At 40.2% G+C, this 24,572-nt stretch overlaps 1 protein-coding gene, 1 long non-coding RNA gene and 1 other non-coding gene across 4 annotated transcripts in view; 2 read left to right on the top strand and 1 right to left on the bottom strand.

Annotated features, from left to right (window-relative positions):
- Positions 1–253: 253 nt before the first annotated feature.
- LOC115288774 lies at positions 254–360 on the top strand. The gene has a single exon (XR_003907178.1). It is a non-coding gene; the product is annotated as a U6 spliceosomal RNA (small nuclear RNA).
- Positions 361–5,425: 5,065 nt separating this feature from the next.
- LOC115286473 lies at positions 5,426–17,261 on the bottom strand. The gene is made up of 3 exons (XR_003906081.1): positions 17,154–17,261; positions 9,534–9,724; positions 5,426–5,638 (listed from the first exon to the last, which is right to left on the bottom strand). It is a non-coding gene; the product is annotated as an uncharacterized LOC115286473 (long non-coding RNA).
- A 190-nt stretch (positions 17,262–17,451) lies between these two features.
- GORASP2 (golgi reassembly stacking protein 2) overlaps positions 17,452–24,572 on the top strand; it is a 29,971-nt gene continuing 22,850 nt past the window's right edge. Inside the window, exon 1 of one of the 2 annotated variants that reach the window (XM_029934395.1) lies at positions 17,452–17,638. In XM_029934395.1, coding sequence (XP_029790255.1) covers positions 17,576–17,638 — 63 coding nt within the window. In that variant the 5' untranslated portion in view covers positions 17,452–17,575. The remainder of the gene's footprint in view (positions 17,639–24,572) is intronic. The other variant, XM_029934397.1, reaches the window with a different exon arrangement.

The raw sequence follows: 24,572 nt of genomic DNA, 5'->3' as shown, positions 1-24,572 counted from the left end.
TCCTCTGAAATCAGGTGCGGCAAAAAAGTATTGCTGGTGCCATTGCCTCTCTGTGCAAAAATGTGGTCATAGATGCTTGACTGTTACTTCTGTTGAGTATGTGCACTGTCCGTACCACAGGACTTGAGATTTGTTGTTAAAATATCTTCAAAGTGATTATAATGTGACATGGATTGAAATGAAAAGTTACTATCCATACAGGAGGGCACAGAAACAGCATGGTGATATGTGATTTAAAAAAAAAAATTTGGCTGTGCTCACTTTGGCAAGACATACACTAAAATTGGAATGATCCAGAGAAGATGAGCCTGGCCCCTGCGTGAAGATGACACACAAATTCATGAAGCGTTCCATACTTAAAAAAAAATTATGATGAATAAGTCTAAAAGAGAGCTCTTGTTAAACATAAAATAAAATTCTAAGTGCTCAGAGCACATGGGCCACAAGTTAGCTGGCAGCGTTTTCTTGTTTCTTCATAATGGTTCCTTTTATAATTGAAATATCCTTAGATTTGATGACATGTATATCTTAAAGCTCAAGAAAGAAGATTATAAAATCACTACCTTTAAATTTTCCACGACATTCCAAATTTTCAGATTTTCGCAGAACCAAATTCTACCTACATTCATATTTAGTTTTTAAACTCATCTCATTGTTTAACTGAGGTACATTTATTTTTTAATGATTTTTTTAAGTGTATTAATTTTGAGAGAGTGCAAATGGGGGAGGGGCAGAGAAAGAATTTCAAGCAGGCACCATACTGTCCGTGCAGAGCCTGATGCACGGCTAGAGCTCATGAAACAATGAGATCACGGCATGAGCCAAAAGCAAGAGCTGGCTGCTTAACCGACTGAGCCACCTAGGTGCCCTGAAATACATTTATTCTGAAAGAAAAAGTTCACTTGTGAAATGAAGGTTTTGCTGTGCTAGTTGAATGGTTTAAATATGAATTACAGCTATTAAGCAGAAAAACCATGTTTGACCATTTACCATGTAAATCTTACTGGGGCACCTAGCTGGCTCAGTCAGTGGAGCATACAACTCTTGCTCTTGGGGTTGTGAGTTCAAGACCCATGCTGGGTGAGAGATCACTTAAAATCTTTTTTAAAAATTAGTAATATCATCTTACAGTAGAATGCAGGCATGTGTAGGATCCGTTGGGGAAACCCTACATCTAGGTGGCTTCCCACCTGCTCGGATCTATTACTTCCTGCCAGCCACTGAACTATTTCCAAACTCTTTATTTACATGTGACTACAAGAAATGCACACTGAAGAATCCTTCCCAAACTGCATGCAGGGAGCTACTGTCAATTTAGTGTTTGACTTCTCAGCACTCATTAATTTTCCTGTTTATTTTGGTTACTAAGGAATGGAAAGTTCAATGCTCGACTTTGGCTGGGATGACTGACCCTCGAAGGTTGCTAGACGCTTTATCATGAATTCTTACCAACATTCTGATACAATAATTGTGTAGTGTTGGGAGAGGGTTCTGATTTTAGCCTAGGGAGATCATTTTCAAGATCGGTACTTGTCCTTCATTTACTTTCAATTTGTAAACCCAGCCATACATCTTCTTTGACTCAGTAGAGCATCACTTTCACATATGGCCAGGATTCTTGTATCAACAAGATGAGGAAATTCTGTTTATCAGCAAGTGACACGTTCATCACTTTGCACTTCCTACTAATTATGGCTGTTAAGGTTTCAGGGTCCTATCACAAAGAGCAGTTCATTAACTTTAATTATTTTTGAAATTCATTGGCTCCAATACAGAATGAAGCTGGCAGATGCTAGAGGGTTAGAGTTGCAGAAATTAATTAACAAAGAGTGAAAGCTCTTATTAGCTGGTGCTTTTTGCTATTTTCCTTTTTTCTGATTTAACCACTTCAGAGTGGGTCTCAGGCCCTTCAAACTGGAGGGGAAAGGTTAGAGCTGAACGTTCAAGACACAGGAAATCCAAGTCACAGGCCTTGGCCAGGAGCAGAGAGTGCTTGTCTTGTTCTGCATTATTTTCCAACTATATCCTTGTCAGGTCTGGATTTAGAAAACCCACAGATCAGCTGGTTCCCACGTCACATCCAACTGGTGTCCATGTTTATAGTTGGTTCCAGATAGTAATTGACACTTAAAAGTTTGAACAGGCATAGCAGCCTGTTAAAATTAGATTTCAGTGGCCCATGGAAGCCCTTTTCTCTGTGAAGTTATGGCACTTTGCTGGTATTCTTTAAACATCAAACCAGTTAGAATTATTGCTGTAGAGTCCACTGTTAAGTCCCTGTCTGTTCCAATTTCTCTTTTTAAAGTATCTTCCTGATGTAGAAAAGTAGTGCTGTCCAATATTGCTAGAGGCAGTATAAATTGGTACAATCTTTTTTTCTTTCTTTACAGTCTTCCTGGAAAGCAAGATAGCCTTAGCCATAAGATGTCATCAAGTGCACATAAAATGTGACCAGGATTTCCACAAGTATTTTGTCCAAGGAAAGAGTGAGAAATATGGGCAAAGGGTTATCAACAAGAAAGTTCATTACACCATTAACTATACACTATACTATACACTATAACTAATATAGTGAAATATTAGAAAAACCTCAACATCCCAACCACTCAAATATTATGCAGCCAGCAGAAATGACACCATAGAATATTTCATACAGAAAAATGCTTATCTTGTGAAATTAAAGAACCACTTCACAGAACTATATAGTGTTATTCTAACTTTAATATTTGTATACAGTTATAACAGTTTATGAGGGGCAGAACTACAGTGCATTTTTATTGTCATCCTTACATGTTTCTGTGTTTTTCAAATGTTCTACATTGAACAACCACCACTCTTATTATCAGAGGAGGAACAGGAAAGGCTCTAAAAAAGAGAAAGAAAGAAAGCACCTCCTTGAGACATAGCACACTTGTTGAGATTAAAAGTTTATCAAAATCAAGGCCTGAAAGTTCAGGAAGAAGGAAACTCTGACGTGCTAAGGGCTTGTCCTGTATTAGGCACTGTGCTAGGGCCACTTTACATATATTATTCTACTTATCATCACAATAGTCCCATAAGGTATGTACTATTATTCTTAACCTTATGGATGAGAATGCAAAGACTCAGAGACTTAAGTAGCTTAACTTACCTCCGTTCAGATAACTATTAAATGAAAGAGTAAGACTCCAGAGTCAAGTGTTATTCACTGGTTTATTCATCAGCTTATTCATATATAGATACTCACATATGTAATCATTAGGATGGCTAAATAGCTCTGGCATATGAAAAATAGAGGATCATGTAATAAACAGAATAACATTTTAAAAATCCATATTTCCACTTCCAGCCTAAGAAATTAAATATTTCAGATATACAGGCTGCCGACTGTGTGTTTGTCCCCAATTCCATTCTGTTTTCTTCCATTAAGAAGTAACCATTATCTTGAACAAGGAGTTTATTATTCCTATGCAAGTTATTGTTCCTTTGCTATATATGTTGGTACCCATAAACTAGACCAAATCAGTTACTGTCCAGTCAGGAAAATAGAAACCACTCCGTGTATTACACACAAAGGGAGATTTAATATTGAGAATTAGAATTACGAAAGTATAGGAAGGGCTGGAGAAGCATATGGGATAATGTTTAGTTTCATCCATTTGTCCCCTCCCCAGATCCAGTCTCCATCTTTCTTTGTGCTCAGAAAACTGAGCTGTGCTGTCTCACTGTCCTCTCTTGACCTCTGACTTCCAGTTGGTTTTGTGCCAGGGGAAGAGGAGAATGGGACCCGAGTAGCTATTCACTTGGCTTCCTTCGTGTTGGGTTGCTACAGGTTGGCACTGCTGCTGCTGCAGTAGCCACTGGTCCCACGGAGATGCTCATTTTCAGTCACCTCCTCCTATGGCTGGTGCTGCCATTGCTGGAGCACACAGCCAGAACAGACAGAAAAGTGGCTTCTCCCTTTCTTCTGTTTTCTAATCTCCTGTCAATGCTGTGCACTGTCAAGACCTAACAGAGCCCGTGGCATGTCATTCACAAGTCGCCAACCACTTGCAATACAGAAGAGTGCCCAGAAAGTCTGCACCAGAAAGTCTGCAGTGGGGTTGTGAACCAACAGCACACACCCAGCACAAGTGCAGGGTATTGTTTGCATTTTTACAACTCTACACAGACAGTGTCATGCTATACATATCCTTGCATTTTTGTTTAGCCTTATACTTTTGACATCTATCTGTGCTCACACATGTGGCCCCAGTTGATTCATTTTAACTGCAGTGTTGTATTTGGTGATGGCATTTCTGCAAGGGAAATAGTAAGGATAGAAACATGGACACTACTGACATTGGAACAAAAGAAATCTAAAGATAGCATATGGCAAATTATAAACAGGAGGTAAGATTAGATTAAAGGAAATATTTCTAAAAGCTTTTCATTCCTTCCTTCAACACAGCTGCCTTGAGCTTCTACCATGTCCTAGGCATTGTGCTTGGCACAAAGGACAGAAAATTGAATATGACCTCGTCCCTGCTCTCCAGTTGCTGATGCATAGACAATTAGATACACAATTTTCACCAAGGTAATAAGTACCATGATAGAGTCATGACTAGGATGCTATAGAGGCACAGAGCTTGATGAATAGAAAAAAAAAACTACAGAGCAATTTCAGTTATATTGATTTAAATTTTCTAAACAAGTAAAATACTGTATTGCAAATGTAATTCAGCAGCAAAGTGACAAAATGATACCACAACCACAAAGTGTTATTCCAGGAATGCAAGATGCATAAAAATTTAAAAACTTTTTAATTTAAAAATTTAAAAAATATTAAATTAAAAAAATTTATAAATAAGTTAAATGAGAACAGTTATGGATAAAATGGAAATACGTTGAAAAGTCACTTGAAAAAATTCTGCAGCTTCTCCTCATACAAATTTGAAGTGGGATTAGCAGGATTCCATCTGACCCATGATAAAGACTAGTTAGCAAAAACTAAAAACAAACATCATATTAAATAAATTGTAAAGCAGAAGTAGGATACCACTAGCAACCATCTTATTTCAGAAGTCTTAGACAATACAGCACATTTAAAAAAATTAAAATTGGGTATCGTAACAAGTATCACATTGTGAACTACGATATTGCTATTAAAACAGAAAAATATCTGTGACATATTATTAATCAAAAGGAAAAGGAAAAGCAAACTACAGAGTCCTGTGTATAATGTGACCTTGTGCAGGGGTGGGAAGGGGGAGGAAGAGAACAAGCAAGTGTGTGTACATGTGTGTATTTGGCAATGAAAGAAGTGGAACTATACGTACTAAACTCAACATTGGTTATCTCAGAAGAGTAGAGTTCGAGAGTGAGAGTTAGTTGACTTTTTATTATTTTAATTATATATCTTTTTATCATTTTAAAATAACCACGTGTCACTTTTAGTGTGTAAAAATCTAGTAAACAGAATTTTTAATCAGATGGTTAAGGAAGGCTTCCTGGAGTGATTCTTGAGCTCAGTTTGAAAGCTGAGCAGTGTTCGCTGAAGAAAGAATCAGTAAGAGGGGTCTTCTCAGCGGGAAGTAGTGGGAGCAAAGATGGTACATGTGAGTCGTCTCCATCATCACCAGGTTCTGGCATTTATGGGTTTCCACAGGGGTGGCCAGTCCTAACAAAAGAGCAGTGATCAAATTCAGCAAATTCTGTTCCCCTTTAGAAGGAAGGGACTAAAGGTACCCTCCCCAAAGAAGTTGATGGCCTGACAACATTCCTTTATGATCAAACATTCTCTTTATGATCAAAGAGAAGCACTAAGTACTTCCACTGAGCTCTCAGTGTCCTGATCAGTGTCCAGGATGGAAGACCTGAGTGAAGTTGTGTGTATGAGTGTGCAGGGGGTGTTCAGGATTAGAGATGATGTGGAGCACTTCCATTCTTTCCCACCACCTAGATCATTCTTTCCTTTCATGCATTTGTTATTTTTCTTCCTTTACCACTCCCTTTATCCCCAGCTTTTCCTTCATTCTCCCCCAGATACTATGTGGCTGCACCATGAACATTTCCACCATAGGTGGTCAACCAGTCCCTTTGCCCTGGAGTGACGTCAGCAAGCCATGTACCAGGAAGAGCCTCCTTGAGGTGGGGCTTCCCCTCCTCAAGATACACACCTGGTGGGGAGGCCTCATTGTAGAAATCCAAGTTCAGTTCCTAGAGAGTAACAGCAAAAGCACAATAGATCCTTAAGCAGCTCTTACCCTCTTTCTTGGCTCTGCCTTGGCTAACCCAGAGTCCACCACATCAGCACCTCCATAGATATGTAACTGGAGTATAGGAGTGTAAGAGACCCTGGCTCTAGGGGTCCCAAATAGACCAGGTTTGGCCACTTGCTGCTGACAAGATCCAAAGAGAAAGAGATAAGTGGTGGTGAAACCAGAAAGGCATTTATGTCAGTGAGACCAACACCAAGACGACTAGCATCTAAAACACAGTCTCCCAAGTGCTGAAAACATCTTCTAGGTTTATATAAGGAAAATGTGAGACAAGTCAGTGGGCACATGCATGTAGACAGTAAAGGTAATGTTGATCATTGTCTTGGGGTCAGTCACGTCAGGTTAGGTCAGTCGTTACTGCTTGAGGGGTAGTTTTTGTTCCCACATGGATTGCTTTGCTGCAGGGTCTTTTGCCTGAGCTAGGTGATAAGCTGGAAAGAATAACTTAATCAGTTAGAAAGTACAGGTTGATATCAGAATGGAGGTAGTTGAAGGCCTCTTTTCAGGTACACCTTTCACCCAATATCTACCTGCTCTGACTCCGCTGGACATTAGCAACTCTTTCTAAAAGGCAAGTACCATTGACTTTAGGAAAATGTTCCCATTTATAACTGTCAAAGAACCAGTTATTAGGGTAGACTCTATTGTTTTTTGGTTTTTTTCATGTTGGCAAGCCCTTGAATGATTATAGAGTAGTTTTGTTCTGGTATTGCTTTTTTTTGGTATTGCTTTGTTTTGGTATATTTTTGTAAATATATTATGAAAATGCATATATTTTTTTAAACAGGACAGCTGAGCAGGTATAAATGAAAGCCTCAGGATGAGGATAAGTGTGCAATACCACTGTCACTCTCCCTCCATTCCCCTTGTCACCTTTTAGAAGGCAAAGCAGGCACTCACAGCCTAAGCTAACTCATTCCTGTCTCTAAGCCCAAACTCCTAGGATATACTAATCCTATACCCCAAACATGGCACAGATGGAAGACTGCATTCTTCCATTAGAAGAATCAGATTTAGAAAGAATACATGTCCTTGTATATATTAGGAAGAGCATCCTCTTCAAAGAATATACCAGCATGAGAACTCATCAGTTTTCTCTGCCTGAACTGAACTGTCTCATTGGAAGAAATTTTCTTCCAAAATAGGGCTGGAGGAGCACTTCCTGGCTGACTAACAGAGACACATCCCCAGAGACAGAATGTAGGGTGATGGTGGAGGTGTCTTAAGGAACATGATATCCTTGGTTAATGCTGGAAGGTGCTGGCTGAGTCCCAGGGGGTGTGGACCCTCCCTGTCCCTACTTGGACCACTCTGGCCCTCAAAGCCTGCTTGATTGTTTGGACAGTTAGTTGGCTGAGTGTAGAGCACTCTGAGTCAGAGGGAGACCCTTTTAGGGTGCTCTGCCCCGAGGGCTCTCAGCTCTTCTTCCTCCACCCATTCACATGTGCCCCATGCCAATGTTAATCTTTTCTCTCCTCCGCCTCCCCACCCTTCCCCAGTATTCTATCCTTCACCTCATTACACAGAAGAATTCATTTCTTCCAACTCCCTCCCCAACCCATCCTGATTTGGGCAGTCATAGAAGCATAACCCAACCTCTTACAGAGACCCATTATACATAGCAATACATTTGGCTTGTTTTGAATCACAACCATGATTAATTCCTCTATGAACAGTTTCTTGAGTTTTTCCTACATACTTTATTTTTTTAATTTTTAATGTGTATTTATTTATTTTTGAGAGACAGAGAGAGACCAAGCACGAGTGGGGGAGGAACAGAGACAGAATCTGAAGCAGACTCCAGGCTCTGAGCTGTCAGCACAGAGGCTGACGCAGGGCTCAAACCCACAAACCATGAGATCATGACATGAGCTGAAGTTAGATGCTTTAACGACTGAGCCACCCAGGTACCCCAAGAATTTTAATTTTCTAATAAAACAATAAGTGTCAGTCAAAAACGTCCAACTGTTATAAAATATATTCCTGTGCATTTAGATTCATATAAGATGGAAATATGTATGCCTGTAGCCAAACTGACACTTTAATCAGGAATTATAATTAATTCCCTTCCCTCACTTCATGCTCTGGCAAGGACTAATATGTCTTCTGTCCCTGTAATTTTGCTTTATCCAAAATGACCTATACATAGAATTTATAGCATGTTGCCTTTTATGTTTGGCTTCTTTCACTTAACATGATACTTTTGAAATCCAAAAATTTTAACAGTTTTTTCCTTTTTATTTCTGAGTAATACTACATTGTTTAGATGCACCACAATTTGTTTATTGATTTATCAGTTGATGGACAGTGAGTTGTTTTCAGTCTTTTTTTTGAAGAGAGAAAGAGTATACACAAGCAGGGGAGAGGGACAGAGGAAAAAAGAGAGAGAGAAAGAGAGGGGGGGAGAGAGAGAGAGAGAGAGAGAGAGAGAGAGAGAGGGAGAGAGAGAGAGAGAGGGGGGGAGAGAGAGAGAGAGAGAGAGAGAGAGAAAGAGAGAAAGAAAGAATCTTAAGCAGGATCCATCCCACAACCCTGGGATCACGACGAGCCAAAATCAACAGTCAGACATTCAACTGACTGAGCCACCCAGGAGCCCCTGGGTTGTTTCCAGTCTTAGTGATTATAAATAAAGCTTTTGTAAACATTTGTGTATACGTTTTGTATGGACATTTTGTCTAGGCATTAATCTTCTATAAATACCTAGGAGTGAGATCACTGGATGTATGGTGTAACTTCACTCTAAATACTCTATACAAACTGAGACTTTTTTTTAACTAGGCAAATTGATTTGTCTAGTTCAGGGGTCAGCTAACTACGGACTGTGGGCCAAGTCCAGTGTGTCCTAAAGCTTCATTGGAACACAGACACACCTTCTCATTTACTTACTGTTAATTGCTGTCCTCACTATATACGATGGCAGAGTTAAGTAATTGCCGCAGAGATGTAGGGGCTGCAAAGCCCAAAATGTTTGCTATCTGGTCTTTTACAGAAAAAGTTTGCCAATCCTTGATTAATTTTGAAAGCACATGACAGGTTTGATTTCACAGGTCCACAGCTGGAAAGCAATTTGACTAAGGATGACTACCTCACCCATGTGTGATTTGAGTGTCATGAGGGAAAAAGAATTTATCTTCACTTGAAACACTATCCCCTTGGGTTATTTCCAGGGAGGGTGAGGAGTAATGTGTTAAGCTCTTTGTAAGTCCCCAAAGCCCCTTGACACACTGTGATCTTTACGCAGGGATTGTCACCAATCACCCCTAATACCTGTTAGGGTGTTAAGCAGTTACTTACCACTGTCCACATTTTCCTTCAACGACATAATTTACTTCGACCCGTGATCCAGAGCAGGGGCAAGGAGAAGTAAAATTTGCCTGGGATGGCAAGATTGGTTCCTCTCTATTACCCAGGACCATGCAGAACTCAACCAGCCTCTTCCATGTTGTGAGGGAGTAATTCGGTGCAACTCAAGAATTCCCATCTGTCTACAGCATCAAGGGAAAAAACCCATCAGGGAAGTAAAGCAGGTATCAGGAAGTCAATATTGTTCTAACTGCACTACTTACCAGCACCTTTGATCTTCAAAGGATACACAGGTAATAATTAATCTGAGCACTGGTTCCTTAAAATTAGAGACTCACAAAGCTGCAGGAAGGACTCACCTGCTAGGAGAACGTTGAAAGAAGTAGACCTGGGAATTCTTTTACCTGTAAAAACCAACCGAACAACCAAACAACAACAACAACAAAACAGGCTGCCTTGAAAATAGAGGTTTTATGTAAAAACTACATGTGGTAATAAAGGTGATGGAAATCCCAAAGAAATGGTGGAGCATTACTATATTTGGGGCCTTAGTTCTGAGTTTGTTTGCTGGGAAGATGATACCCAGCTCTAGAAATTCTGATAAAAGTGCAAAGGCTCAGTGGAGAAGGAATAGGCATTTCCCCCTACAGTGCTGGGACATTTGGATGTCCACACACACCTCGGGCTTGGTGATAGGTTTTTAGATATAATGCCAAAAGTGCAATACGTGGAAAAAAAATTGCCAAATTGGACTTTATAAAAATTAAAAATGTTTGTGGTTGATAAGGGAATGAAAAGACAAGCCAAAACCTGAGTGTAATTCACATATTTGGTAGGGATGAACATCCAGACCTTTATTCATACAAAGAACCCTTAAAACTCAACAATATGGGGGCTCCTGGGTGGCTCAGTCAGTTAAGCATCTGACTTCAGCTCAGGTTATGATCTCGTGGTTTGTGGGTTCGAGCCCTGTGTCAGGCTCTGTAACATCAGCTCAGAGCCTGGAGCCTTTTTCAGATCATATATCTCCTTCTCTCTCTGCCCCTCCACTGCTCATGTCCTGTCTCTCTCTGTCTCAAAAATAAACACTAAAAAAATTTTTTAAACAAAATCAACAATATGAAAAAAACCAGTTTTAAAGTGGACAAAATATATGAACAGACACTTTGCCAAGGAAGACATATGGATGGTATATAAGTATATGAAAAGATATTTAATAGCATTTGTCATTAGGGAAATGCAAATTTAACCATAACAAGATACTACTACATAATTAATAGAGTGTTTAAAATCCTGAAACAATACCAGAGGGTGGTGAGAATGAAGAACAGTAAGAGCGCATGCTCATTGCTGGTGGGAATGGTAAGTAGTGCAGACTCTTTGGAAGACGGTATCAGATTCTTATAAAGTTCAACATAAACGTACTATACAATTCTGCAAACCCATGCCTAGGTATATACCCAAATTAATTAAAAATTCATGTTCACCAAAACCTATATGCAAATGTTTATAGCAGCTTTATTGATTCTTGTCAAAAACTGGAAGCAACCAAGATTCCTTTTAAGTAAATGGAAAACAAATTAGGGTACATCCATAGAATGGAATACTATTCCATAATAAAAAGGAATGAGCTACACACACACACACAGCATGCATGAGTCTTAAATGAATTTTGACAAGTGAAAGAAGCCAGACCAAAGGTCTATGTAGTGTACAATTCCATTCATATGATATTGAGAAAGGCAAAACTATAACATTGGAAAACAGATTAGTGGTTGCCAGAGGTTAAAAGTAGGAGAGGTTGTTCATCACACAAGGAAATTTTTAGGGTGATGGAAACGTTCTGTGTGGTAATCGGATGGTAGGTGCATACATTTGCAAACACACATAGAACTGTACGTCATAAAGAGTGAATTATAATGTGTGCAAATTAGGAAATCACCCATATATCAGGGAATCCTAGGATGGAATGCAGACTGGAACTAATGAATCTAACTATATCGTACGGGTGACGATTGTATATCTGACACATATATGTATCATTTATCCTCATAGATCACACTGAGGAAGGTAGGGGGGTAAATGGAGCTGACCTAAATGACTTTGGAAAATGGTGTATTGACTGGAAATCATAAAGCTAAAAAAATAAAACTATATAAATATATATAAATTGATAAATTTGCTTCTTATAGAGTACATATTAACAATTCTGAAACTATTTTATATGTATACTAAAGTTGAAAAATAAGTACATAAATGGTAGATAGAGCTAGGTTTCTCACTGTCAGACAAAGAAGTTACAAATAAGCAAAGGGAAAATGCTGAAATGAATCCTATGGGGCTCAATTAGAGTCAGAGGTGGTGTGACCTCATATTTAGCTTAATATATACAGAGATAAATATAGAAATAATTATGACTAATTATATTATATAATTATAGATCAATATATTTTCATGTTTTCTGGCTCTAATGAGAACATCTCAAAGGAGTGACACTTCATTAGCAATGAACACACCCAGAGCCCAGATTTTGGTTTTTAAATATCAATCTCCAATTAAAGGGAGCTGGACTCCTTAGAGGAATGGGCTGATTCTGGGGCCAGAACAGAAAAAAATACAAGATGAGCCTGGAGAATTTTGTAGTGCTGGAAAGTACAGAAATATTCAGTTTGTTGTGTGGTTGCACAACAGTGCAAATATACTTGATATCACCGAGCAGTACACATAGAAATGGTTAAGACGGTAGACTTCGCTACATGTATTTTACCACATACGAAAAAGAGGAGAGCCTGCCAAGGGGACACAGACACTAAACTGACAGTGGTCTCAGTGGGCAAAGCTACAACCAAAATATATCATTCTGCATTCTTATCAGCATTGAATAATGTAGTATTAGATTATAATCAAAGTAAAAAATCAAAGTGAGTCCATACTGATATAGATATAATGATCAAATAAATAGAGAAGAGGCAAAATTTCTCACAGAAGAATTCCAAATTGTATCATTGGATACTTTCCTCCAGGAGGTGGAGCTTGCAGTTGAGCTAGATTTAGTGACTTGCTTCCAGGGGAAAGGGAAAAACAGTAATTTTACTATTAAGACAGACAACACCTTAACAAAGTGATCAAGGGTAACATCACCAGTAAGGAGTCATGTTACTGGTATGAACTCCTGATATAATATAATGGAAAGGGCACCTTCACCTCTATTGGATTCCTTCCCCAAACCTACAAGCCCAGTCTAATCTTGAGAAGAACATTAGACACACCCAAATGCAGGTGTACTCTGCAAAATGCCTGACCAGTGCTCTTTGAAAGTGGTCAAGGTCCTGAAAATCAGAAGACTCTGAGACACTGCACAAACCAAAGAAGACTAAGAAGATAGGACAACAGACTGATATAGAATCCTGCATTGCATCCTGGAACAGAAAAGCATTAGTGAAAAATCTTAAGAAATTGAAATAAAGTTTATAGAGTTAACACTGAGGTTCAGATACTGGTTTCTTGATTTTGACAAAGGTGCTATGGTTATGTGAGATGCTAACAAGAGGAGAAACTGACTCAAAGGCATATGAGAACTCTTTATACTATCTGCAACTTTTTTGTAAGTCCCAAACAAAATTTTGTTTAAAAAAAACTAAAGAAGTTTGGCAATAAAGGTGATGGGAATATCAAAGAAACCCCAGAACATCAGTATAAATTGGGCCTCATGGCTGTGATTGTTGGGAGGATTCCTCTCAGCTCTAGAGGTTCTCATTGGTTCTCTGCCCACAAAACAGCATTTACCGAGCATTGTTCCAGTGTGGTAGTTCTCAGATTTTGTGTGTGTCAGAATCACCTGGAAATAAAAACTACTGGGACCCAGTTCATTGACGTGAACGAGCACTGGACTTGTATATTTTCAGAGTTCCTGATGCTTCTGATACATATCCAAGCCTGAGAACTACTGCTCTAGTACTTTTCTATTAATGGGACCATATTCATTTCATCCATCCATCCATCCATCCATTTATTCAATAACCGTTTACTGAGCAACTGTTCTATGCCATCTCATTCTTAGTATTAAGTACACAATGGTAGACACATAGACCAAGACCTCATGGAGTTTACGTTCTATTACACGATAAAACTACACTGACTGAGTGAGTCTCTTGTATTTCCCAGTTCAGAGTCCCCCAAAGAGGAAATCTGATTGACCTAGCTAATCACCATCAGCTAATCTGCTGTTTGTTTGGGGGGAGGAATAGGGGAAGAGAGCTTTTCTCAACAGGCCACTTCACACATTATTAGTGTAGGTGTTGGCTTCTGGTAAGTCGGGGGTTCCCCTATACTCTGACCAGCTGTGGCTGGGGTTCCATACCCCAAAACATGACCCCTCCTGAGGTTTGCTCCCTCAGCAAAACTAGGTCAGGAAGGGGCCATAAGCAGGTAAGGAAGTCCCTGTTGTCTGACTATAGTTAGAGAGCGATGGTAATGCAAATGCAGCAAGCAGCAAACTTTACCAGAGCAGTCTGGAGGCCACAATATGACGCTGCACTCGTCAACATGAAACAAGGATCCTTCCATCATGAACTATTTAAGGGCTTTTGCTTTCCTGCTCCCTGTGATGTTTCAAAACACCAGTTTGCCTGCAGCAGATTCCTACTTCAGTTGAGATCATCTTACACGATAATCTCCCATGCCTTCCCCTCCATCATTTTATATTTACTTTGTTAGCTTTGGCAACATACTTAGGATTTTATCCTTTGCCTTCTGAGCATATTCACGAACCTAAAGAGGAACACAACTAGCACCATGAAAATTGGAGCAATGGTTATTCCATATTTTTAGTCCCAAATCAGGTGAGCCATTATCTCACTGTCTACCAACTGCTACTAAAAAATAACACAGATTTTGATGAGGCACAAATGGGAGCAGTAGAGATAACTTATTACCTGATCCTGGAAAAACACAAGACTTTGAGGCTATTTCATTCAGTTCAAATCAACAAACTTTACTAACCAAGGCTCAACCAGGAACTGGGGATCTGAAAATGAAAAATCCTTAACCCTCACCCTGAATGAATGGACCATACATGGTGGAAGACAGGGCTATGACTATAATGATGTTGCCAGAAATTAACTATCCTAGAAACTAATAGTGAGGTGATGCATTCTTCTAAATTTAAGGATATAGAAGTAACATTTGAGATGGGCCTAACAGGGTAGTTAGAATTTTTCTTTCCTTTTTAAGTTTATTTATTTTGAGGGGGAGAGAGAGAGAGTACATGTGCAAGCAGGGGAGGGGCAGAGACAGAGGGAGAGAGAGAATTCCAGACAGGCTCCGCGGGGTCAGCACAGAACCCGACATGGGGCTCAAACTTATGAGAATCCAGGAACCAGGAGATCATGGCCTGAGCTAAAATCAAGAGTTGGTCACTTAACCAACTGACCCACCCAGGCGCACCAGAATTTTTCTAAGTATAAATTTAAGAAGGAGTACTCCAGAGGTGTGGATCAGTGTGAATAAAGTAAAGAAGGTAAGAAAATAAATGACCTATATGGGGAATAGCTATTCCTTATATGGCTGAAATAAAATATAGCTCTAAGGAAGGGCCAGAGTTGCTCATGAACTACCAAAGTTCCATATCCTGCAAACCATGCCTAATGTCAAATGTCTGGGAAACCAAAATCTGACTATTGAACATAGCAACAGCTTATAACAGCACCACGAAGATTATAATTGTCAAGCAGAATGAGAACATCAGCAAATCTAGTTCTTATATGTGGTCATTTACATTAAATTCATTAACGAATTCATTGACAGGCACTCGCTACATGTTAGGGACGTTGAGCTGATTACACTGCAGCCCCTGCTCTTGAGGAGCCTAATAATAGAACATTTCATTTCTGTATTTAAGTATTCATTAGGTCTTCTAAAAACCTGATATTGATCTATTGACAGGCAGCAAAGAAAGATAAATGATGTTTTATATCAAAAATTTAAATACTCCTTTATTGTTACAGAAGCAGTCCATGAGAATTGGAAAATATAGAACCAGCAAAAACAAAAATGAAAATACCTCTGTACAAACCAGGAGACGATAGATGCTGGCGAGGGTGTGGAGAGGCGGGCACCCTCCTACACTGTTGGTGGGAATGTAAACTGGTAGAGCCGCTCTGGGAAACAGGGTGGAGGTTCCTCAAAAATTTAACAATAAATCTCCCCTGTGACCCAGCAATAGCACTGCTGGGGATTTACCCAAGGGATACAGGAGTGCTAATGCATAGGGGCATATGTACCCCAATGTTCATAGCAGCACTGTCAACAATAGCCAAAATCATGGAAAGAGCCTAAATGTCCATCAACTGATGAATGGATCAAGAAGATGTGGCTTATACATACAATGGAATACTACACGGCAATGAGAAAGAATGAAATCTGGCCATTTGTAGCAACGTGGATGGAACTCAAGGGTGTTGTGCTAAGCAAAATAAGTCAGGTAGAGAAGGACAGATGCCATATGTTTTCACTCGTAAGTGGAGCAGGAGAAACTTAACAGAGGACTATGGGGGAGGGGAAGGGAGAAAAATAGTTGGGGAGAGGGAGGGAGGCAAACCCTGAGAGACTCTTGAATACTGAGAACAAACTGAGGGCTGATGGGGGAGTGGGAGAAGGGAAGGGGGGTGATGGGTATGGAGGAGGGCACTTGGAATGAGCACTGGGTGTTATATGGAAACCAACTTGACAATAAACTATAAAAGAAAAAAGAAAATATCTCTGTTACACCCAGAAATCATCACTGTAACTCTTGGTTCATATCCTCCCACATCTTCACACACATATATACATATTAATATGTATTTTGCTTACAAAAATTGTTGTTTACAGGCATACTGTGGCTTGTAACCTGGTTTTCAGTCAATAATTTCCACTTTTCCATGTCAGTAAATGCTTCGAATACTTATATTAAAATTTGGCCATTTGAGCCAAAAATGTCCTTTACAGCCAATTTCTCCAAATCAGCCTTCAACTCAGGACCTTACATTGAATCTCCTGATTATTATCTCTTTTAATCCAGTAGAATCCTTTTGGTATAATTCTAACTTGAGAAAAGAACTGGTCAGCTGGTCCTGGGAGATCTAACTAAAGATGTGATACAAGCCCCAAATATTTTGGACTAGAATATTTCATGGTGGTAAAATGTACTTTAAGCTGCTTCACATCAGAATACACATTTTCTGATATCTGGTTGACCCCACCATTAGTGATCAAATTGACTACTGGGGAATGGCCATAATTGGAGATTTTATAGGGAGAGGGAAAAAGGAGCAACGGGGTAGGAAAAGTGTGAATACAACTTGGCTACGAGGGTTTCCTAGGAAGTGGGAAACCCAGGAGCAGGAGGTAGAACACCAAGGGCATCCACTTGTGCTTCCTAACCCGACATTGCTCAGATTGTGACCGATCCTCTGATCTTGTTCTCACAAATAGGAAGGCAGAAATAGAACATTTTCCCTTACAAAACTGAGTTGAGCTGAGCGAATGTCGTATTCAGCCCACGGAGAGGCACTATCATCCTCTGTATGAACTGGGACAAGACCCCGAAAATAGCTCTGTGTTTGGACCCACCTCTATTCTTTTCGGTAGCAGCTCTTTTCCTGCTTCTGGCCACCAGGGGGAGCGAAGACAAAGCAGTCGTTCATTCAAACGAGCGGGAACGCGTCTGCTTAAGCTTGTCCAACTCAGGGACCCGTAGCACCATGCCGCGGCTAGGGGAACTGTTTTTTTGTTTTATCGCGGTCATGAATAAGCCCCTCCCCACCTGCTCGTGCTCAGGCTCTTTCCGGTGATTTGCGGCAGGTGGCGCTGTCTGCGGCGTCGCAGCGGCCGTAGGTGTCGCGGCGACGCTCTCCCGGCGGGCAGTGCGGCCCGGCTCTCCGGCGGCAGCAAGTGCCACGTCCCAAGTGCTACGCGGAGGAGCTGAGAGGGCGGTGCGCAGGGGGCGGGGAGCAGCGAGGATCCCGGCCTGCTCACATTGATCGCCCGCCGCCATGGGGTCCTCGCAGAGCGTCGAGATCCCTGGCGGGGGCACGGAAGGCTACCACGTCCTGCGGGTAAGGGCTCCGACGGCGGCTCGAGAGCGGCTGGCTGCAGGCGGGGCCCAGCCGCGGGGAGGCAGAGGCCCCGACGGGCCCCTTCCTGGGACAGCCAGGCCTGATCCCGCAAAGGAGCGGCGATCGCGGGCGCTGCCTTAGCTGAGGCCGGTTCGGGAAGCTGCTCGCAACTCGCCTACCCGGAGCGCTCCGGGCCCGGGTCCGCGGCTCTGGGAGGACGGGGTGGAGCCTGAGGCGGCAGCCGGCAACTTGGTCAGGGGCGGCCCGACACGGAGGGGTGGGGGGACAACCTTGGCTTCTTTACCTCCTCACAGCTTTCTCTGTCCTTAACCTCTTAATTCTTAGCTTACAAAGTTAGGAAAGGATGGGGGGCGAAGTGTGTAAAAAAGGTGATGGTGAAGGTAGCATTTGAGTTTTCTGAGAAAATGAAGCCTGGAACTCATCAGGCTAGAGGCAGGGAGTTCAGTGGCAGGTGATAATTCACCTCGGCGCTGTCTGGATACCGAAAAGGTCAATTAGGCAAACAGAAAACGAAATGGCCTAATAGGAGTTTGACGGACTTAAATTCACTTGCTTTTGCAGGACTCTTTCCTCTCTTGTGTCGCTCCTGACCTTTCCAGCCCTCCTTTTCCACATTTCCTGGCGGGGGAACTTCCGTTCTAAGACTGCTCAGGGTGGGAAAAGAGGTAATGGAGAGAGGAACGTTTGAAAAAACAAACAAACGTAGGTAAATAAAGGAAAGCAGCCTCAGTCACTAGGATGAAGAAACATAGTATCTCAAAACGGATTGGGTAACCCCAAGCAGCCTAAGTTGTCGCGAAGCGTGGTTCTTATGGAACTGGAAGCCTTTTAAAGTGGCATTGATGGTTATGTGCTGTGACACCTGCGTGAGTGGCAACATGATGGATGGTCATCTAAGTGGCCCTAATCCGTAGCGTCATTTCAGGACGTAATAGAGTGTCACTAAATATTAGCTCCTTGCAGGCAAGAGCATTTCCACTGAAAGGGAGAAAGTACTTCCTGGTGCTTACAGTCATTCTCCGCCCTGGATCCCGTGTTTTAAACTGAATTTCTTTAAACTGCTTTCTTAAACTGAATTACTCGGATATGTGTGTGATAGCGCTGTGATTGATCCCCTTTCTGATCTTCAGGATTATCATGTCTTGTTGCCTCTCCACTGTACTGAAAATCCCTCTTGAAGCCACACTTTTGATAGGAAAGGATGATTTTCCCAGAAAATAAAGGGAATCTATAAACAAACCATATTACTTTTGTATTCCCTTCAGCTAAGCCAACCCCAAGTGCCACACTGATGGGAGAAATTGAAGGAGAAATGTCAGATCTAAATGTAAAGTGAAAGTTAGTAGCAGTACTTTTATATTATCTGGTTTGATTTTGAGTTTTCTATCCTGGGGCCTGATGCCCAGTATTACTAGCTGATTCTCACAGTGGCTGATTGTGGCCATGAATCCTTGGGGATTCATGATATTTTAATAATACACGCACTCAGTAAAACAGTGTTACTGAGTTTTAAAAGTCTGGTAGAAAGCTGTACACATCAAAAAGATTCCAGTTGAATGACTTCTGTTCATGACTGTGTTCCTCGTAAAATAAGTTGAAATATATTTTCTTTACAGCACGTCAGTAAACCGCTCCTACATATCAGTAGTAGAGATGTGTTATTAATCTATAAATCCAGTCTTCAGAATCACTAGGGACAGCCTTAGTTTCTCTGCATCTGGAGCATAAATGTTGCAAAAAATGAAATCTTATTCAAGCTTTGTTAGAGAGTTAAAATAGTAATTACCATTTAGTTTAGGGGCATTTTAAAAATGTTTTTGAGTCCTAACCCATTCTGTGCCTAATTCTTTCATTGATTTCCAGTTATCTTTGTTTTTAGAGGGGAAAGTACTATGTTAAATCTGAACATATTAAAAAAATCTTTCTTTCATTTATTATTGCCTAAATGTACAGTAATATATTCCACTACTGGATTACTGAGCTTGTAAACTAGAATAGGTATGGTAAGATAACCTTGGAATAAAAATCACTTCTGTTAACACGGTATAGAATGATTTCATGAGAAGTTTGTTTCCTTTAAAAATGGATTCCTTGACCATTTCCTTGTTAGTAATAAAAACTTGTTTGACTGGGTTTTAAAATAACAATTATAATGACACCCATTTCTATTGCTATCTTAGTATTGTTATTTCAAAGTTGCTACAATTAAAGTACTTTACGTCTTTTTTATATTCCATATCCATTGGTAGATTCTGCTTTTAAAATTTTTTAGGGGACAACCTTGAAATAGCTTTTCAGCTGTGAGCAATGTACTTTCCTTTTTATGTGTTATGCATTTATGCATTAATGTACATTTTCAGGTTGTGATCATATGGTATAGCCAATTCCCCATTCCTACCGTAGAAGTAACCACAATAGTTTCCTACAGATCTTTTCAAAAATGTTTTATGCAGGTAAAAGAATTCTGCTCTCCTTCACTCTTTGTGTCCTTCTCTAACTGTTGAAATCACATGATACCTTCTGTTACTCCCCTTGGTCTTATTTGATAGTGCATCTTGGCAGTCTTTCCCTGGTAGCACAGAGATCTGCCTCTTGGTTTCACTTAGCTCCTTGGCAGTTTGTCATGCCAGAGTTTAGCTAAGCAGCACCTCGTGGGGATGGACACCTCGTTTTTCTAAAAATCTTTGCTATTTTAAGTACATGTTTACAACCTTAAATCCTACCTTTTGTTTTTCCCTTAAAATGTACATTTCCCAAATTACTGAATCTTAATATTTATTTATACAAACGATCTTCATTTTAGTATATTACTGCATTGTTTTCTGATTATCAACAGCTGTTCATTACAGATCTTTTAGATAAATTAAAAAAGTATAACAACCGAAACTACCTGTAATTCTATCATGTAATAGATGATAGAAATATTTTTCCTAGTCTTTTTTTTTTCTGTGCCTAACCTTGCCCCTTAGCCATGTTTCATAAGGATTTTGAATGCTATGACATATTCAAGTAGAGTATAGTCTGAAGTTATCATAAGATGTTGGCTTATACCCAACGCCGAATGCTAGGGTTCCTGGGTGGTCCAGTTGGTTAAGCATCTGACTTCATCCTAGGTCATGATTCCACGCTTCATGGGTTCAAGCCCCGCGTCAGCCTCTGTACTGACAACTCAGAGCCTGGAGCCTGCTTCGGATTCTGTGTCTCCCTCTGTCTGCCCCTACGCCGCTTGCATTCTGACTCCCAAAAATAAACAAACATTAAAAAAAAAAAACCCAATGCTAAATAAATCAGGGCCTAACCACAGATTGGAATGATATATATTCATGAAAATTGTGTTTCAAAACCCTCTGTGGCCATTTGTATGTCTGTCTGTGCAGGTGCGTGTACATTCGAGTACCCAGGAAAATAAAATAGAAAACTAATAAGCCCGGCTATGAAAAGGATTATTGGCAAATGGTGACTTTTTTATATTCCTTTAAACTTCAGTATATTTTCTTTTTATTATTATTATTTTTAAGTTTGTTTAAACAGAGACAGCACAAGTAGGGGAGCGGCAGAGAGAGAGGGTGAGAGTGAGAATCTCAAGCAGGCTCCATGCTGATATCGCAGAGCACAATGTGGGGTCGAACCCATGGAACCATGAGATCATGACCTGAGCTGAAATCAAGAGTCAGACTCATAACCAATTTAGCCACCCAGGTGCCCCCTTCAGTATATTTTCTAAAAAATTTTTTTCAAAAGATATTATTTAAAAGTGGACTCCTAGTGGAAATTTTTAAATTTGTTCAGAGGCCCTCTTTTAGAAATGGCATTATATTTCAGATTCCCTTCTGCAGGAAGTCCAATTTCATGTTCATCGTGAGTACCACTTATATTCCCACCTCTAATCTTAACATTAGGCAGGAAAAATGTTAGTTTTTGAGACTGCTTAGTTTTGTTAGAAGTTCTGTAAGTTACTACAGTTGTAGTGTGTTGAATTCAGAATTCTTGCCTAGATTCTCCTTTAATTATCAAGTGAACCACACAAGGCTATTTTCAAAATTACATTTTTGAAATTGCCTTATTGATGCCCATTATAAGATCTGTTTCTAAATTTAAAATCTTAAAATTATTTCATTCTACATTTAATATTCTTTAAGATGGGAGTTATCTGGGGACATTCTGGAACCAGTGTTCACACCACTATGGGAAAATGGAAAATGTCTTGTTCACTGTACCTTGTCATTTCCTTCAAGAGAGATTTTGGAAGTGATAGATGTTTTGAAGAAAAGGCCATTGAGATGAAGTATGTCTTCAGTGTAATAACAGGCCTTTATCTCTAGAGCCATTGGCTGCAGACTGGACAGCATTTTTTAGAGGAGAAAGTGACAGTGAAATTACTTCCATGGAAAATGGAATACTGGGGCACCTGGCTGGCTCAGGTAGTTGAGCTTCCAACTCTTAGTTTCAGCTCAGGTCATGACCTCATGGTTTGTGGGTTCAAGCCCCATGTTGGGCTCTGTGCTGATAGCTGACAGTGCAGAAGCTGCTTGGGATTTGCTCTCTCCCTCTCTCTATCCCTGCACCACTCGCGCGCGTGCGCTCTCTCTCTTTCTCTCAAAATAAATAAACTTTAAAAAAGAAAAAATGATATGCCTAGACAGATCTACTATTACATGGATCTGTTCTTTTTTAATGGTGCATCACTAATCTACATGAAATCCTACAGGATTTCAACTTGGCACTTTGAGAAAGATAATTCCTAATATTTGATAGTCATAATTTTTTTTTAACTAACACAGTGTTTCTCACACTTAAAATTTTTTTTAGTGTGCTTATTTACTTTTGTGAGAGAGAGAGAGCGCACGAGTGAGCATGAGTGGGGAAGAGGCAGAGGGAGAGGGAGACAGAAGTCGAAGCAGGGCTCAGACTCAGGCGAGATCATGACCTGAGCTGAAGTCAGACACACTCAACCAGCTGAGCCATCCAGGTCACCCTCAACATTTTAAACTCATGTCCCCGCTTGAAGAACATAAATATCTCACTACTAGCCTCTTCTTTCCTCACTCACTCTGAAAACAGTGGTTATAAGAAGAAAACAGTTGGGTTATCTGATGTTTTTCAAATATAAAGTTATCACCAAAAAAGCTCTATAAATACCACCTAAAGATTATGACCTCCCAAAGTTGATCTCTTCTACTAAAAAACCACGAATAGGGGCACCTGGCTGGTCTAGTCAGTAAAACATGCTACTCTTGATCCCAGGTTGTAAGTTCGCCCCCCACGTTGGGTGTAGAGATTACTTAAAATCTTTTTTTAGAAGTCTGTGATTTTGTTTAATAAATATTCTTTGAAATTTCTTTCAAATGTAGGAATCAGATTATTTTAGTACATAAATGCCATTGAATACCATGTAAGTGAAACTGTATCATTGGACATAAACGTTTCCTGATATTAGTAGACCTTGAACAAATCAGTCTTACTCTGTTTATGTACACCTTCATATTTTGCGATGAAGTGTATTTTAATGTGTTTTTAAGGATCCTCAGGACCCTTATTTAGGGAGTCCTACTGCTGGTGGGTAATTACGGTTTCTGTTCTGGTCAGTAAGTAGTAGGGTACACAGCAGGGGCTGGAGTGTTTTCTGGGTCAGATACTGACAGCTTTTTTAAGTAATTCCACTGAAAATTTCGTAAGAATTGAACTTAGAGGGGCGCCTGGATGCCTCAGTTGGTGAAGCATCCGACTTCGGGCTCAGGTCATGATCTCACGATTCGTGGGTTCCAGCCCCACATCAGGCTCTGTGCTGACAGCTAGCTCAGAGCCTGGAGCCTGTCTTCGGATTCTGTATCTCCCTCTCTCTCTGACCCTCCATTGCTTGCTCTCTTTCTGTCTCTCAAAAATAAATGACAAAAAAATTTTTTTAATTCTTAAAAAAAAGAATTGAACTTAGAATAACCATTAATATCCATACATTCACTTTGCTGGCTTTAATACTGTGCGGAAAGGATTATATTATTTTGATTGATTCACTAATACTGGTTAATTGAAACTAGAAAATATTTTATCAGTAAAGGTTTGATACATGCTTTAGAATATAACCGTAGATTGCCTTTGGAGGTGTGATCAAGTAAGAGGACTTTTTTTTCTTTCTCTAAACAACATGCAGAACCAAAGTAGTTACCCAGAGAGACTGTCCATGTCCCTCTTGGCACTGCAGGTGAATTTACTGCAGCACGAAGGGAATGATACCGAGGATTGTTTTTGTTGTAAGCACCAGCGAGAGAGCATTCCCGCCCATTGTCAGCAGTGAGGAACCTTGTCATCTTGCAGATATGAATACATTGAGAGACCTGATAGGAGAGTACCGGAGACCACCCTTCGGGATCACTGGACCCTAGTGTCCGCTTCATCACTTCATTGGGTTTCCTTGGGCAACAACTTACAGCCAAGCTGTGCAATACAGTAGTCTCTAGCCACATATGGCTGTTTAAACTTGGATGTAAGTTGTTTAAATTAAATGAAGTTTGAAATCCACTTCCACAGTCACACAGGCCACATTTCACATGTGGGTAGTGGCTACCAGATTGGACAACACACAGTGCAGAAGATTTTTATAATTGTGAAAAGTTCTAAAAGCAGCTTAATGTTGGAGACTTTTTAAAAATTTTTGTATTCCCTGCAACAGGACACAATCACAACTACACCTTTTTTGTTAAGTGCATAGTACATACTTGGTAATTTGGTAAGTGGCTTAAGTTAACACTGGTGCTTTTTTTTGCTTTTGGTTTTTGATTTTTGAAATTTTTATTTATTCTCATTTTCTGCCAGCTATGTTTGCTATAAGCAAGTGGCAGTATCATCTCTTTCAGTTCTTTTGTTTGGCTAGTACTCTATTGGTGGCTTGAAATCAGGTACCCAAAGTATGTAAATA

This window comes from Suricata suricatta, chromosome 3, assembly GCF_006229205.1.
Source record: "Suricata suricatta isolate VVHF042 chromosome 3, meerkat_22Aug2017_6uvM2_HiC, whole genome shotgun sequence".
Classification (NCBI taxonomy): Eukaryota; Metazoa; Chordata; class Mammalia; order Carnivora; family Herpestidae; genus Suricata; species Suricata suricatta.
This window is presented reverse-complemented; position numbering and strand designations above follow the sequence as displayed.